This window comes from Microtus ochrogaster, chromosome 2 (assembly GCF_000317375.1).
Source record: "Microtus ochrogaster isolate Prairie Vole_2 chromosome 2, MicOch1.0, whole genome shotgun sequence".
Lineage (NCBI taxonomy): Eukaryota > Metazoa > Chordata > Mammalia > Rodentia > Cricetidae > Microtus > Microtus ochrogaster.
The window spans coordinates 179,516-181,100 of record NC_022010.1 but is presented as its reverse complement, the minus strand read 5'-3'; the positions used below and the strand labels follow the sequence as shown (position 1 = coordinate 181,100).

The following is a 1,585-nucleotide window of genomic DNA, read 5'->3' as shown; positions in this document are numbered from 1 at the left end:
TTGTTGTTGTTGTGTGTGAGTATGTGTGTGCACACGTGGAAGTCAGAGACTTTGTTGTTGTGTGTGAGTATGGGTGTGCACACGTGGAAGTCAGAGACTTTGTTGTGTGTGAGTATGGGTGTGCACATGTGGAAGTCAGAGACTTTGTTGTTGTTGTGTGTGTGTATGTGCGTGCACATGTGGAAGTCAGAGGGCAACTTTGAGTAGTGATTTCTATCATGGATTCCGGGGATCAGGTCACCAAACTTGCAGGGCAGGTTCTAGTAGCTACTCGGCCATCTCTCCTGCCCAAGTGAGAGGTCTTGGACAACACTGTGTACCCACATGATAAGCATATCACCACAGTGACTCATCCTGCAGAAGTGGCTGCTTGTGGCTGATGGCCTAACTTTGTATTCCGTATCACAAGGTCAAGTACTGCTTTCTGTCTCTGATTGGCTTGGGTGTCTACCCTGGAATCAGTTCCTGGTTGATGGTGGCACTTAGGGGCACACCTTGAGAGGCTACATCACATTCCCAGGCTTGGGATATAAAAACATGGCTGGGCCTGGGTCTTTATGATTGCATTGACCTCCAAAGGAGCCTGTTGTGTGTAGATTGGGTGGTAAGGCTTGAAAGCACTGTTTTATTCTATAGCACAGCCAGGTATGGTGGTACAAGTGTCCCAGAAGTTGTGAGTCTGAGGCAGGATTTCAAATTTGAACATAGCCTAGGCTACAGAGTTCAAGGCTTTATAGCAAGACTCAGTCTTAAAACAAACAAGGGAAGAACACTGGGCCTACTTATGTGCAATTGTCATCCCAGCAGAGGAGAGGGCTTGTGGGAAGCTCAGCTTGGTATACATAGTGAGTTACAGGCCAGCTAGGTTTACATAGGGAGACCCACTCCCCAAAGCACCCAAAACAAATAAATAACTAAAACAAGCACAGTGAGAACAAGATGCTATGGGACCAGAATAGGGTGTTCCTGGCTGTAGTGGCTGAGCTGGACTCTTGGCTGCTTCTTCTGCCTCCGGACCAGGGTGTAAGGATTGTGCTGGAGGACTCCTAACCCACCTCTCCTCTCTGCTCTGTATTCTTTGCAGGGTGTGTCTGCAGCTGGGCAGGTAGTATCCCTAAAGGTGTGGTTAATTGACAACATTCTGGACAAGATCAATAGCCACCTTCCATCCCACATTCGGATTCTAGGTAAGCTTCCCTGTGCAAGCACCTGTGGCCTTATGGTCAGAGGCTATGCTTGCTCTGCTACCTCTGGCCAAGCCCTTTGGGAAAGAAGTGGAGAATCTTGTAGATGCTCAGCAGGTACTGGGAATGTTCAGTATTGTTCCCTCAGGATTAGCTAGTTGAGTGCACAGTTCCGTGGCCTTTGGCCATACAGCTCTGATAGTCTGTGAATACTTTTCTCATAAAATGATGGTTGTGAACATGTAGACAGATGGTTAAAACAAGGCCAGCAGTGATCCTTTGTAGCAGGACTGGTAAATGGATTTTTAGAACCTGATTATGCTTGTTTCAAGCTCTCTCTTTCTCTCTCTCTCTCTCTCTCTCTCTCTCTCTCTCTCTCTCTCTCTCTCTCCTCCCTCCCT

General features: G+C 47.6%; 1 protein-coding gene across 3 annotated transcripts in view; it reads left to right on the top strand.

The window, feature by feature from the left end:
• Positions 1–1,585, top strand: part of Pus1 (pseudouridine synthase 1) — a 12,490-nt gene that overhangs the window by 5,980 nt on the left and 4,925 nt on the right. For all 3 annotated transcript variants that reach the window (XM_005344210.2, XM_026783569.1, XM_005344209.2), the window contains exon 4: positions 1,085–1,187. In XM_005344210.2, coding sequence (XP_005344267.1) covers positions 1,085–1,187 — 103 coding nt within the window. The remainder of the gene's footprint in view (positions 1–1,084; positions 1,188–1,585) is intronic.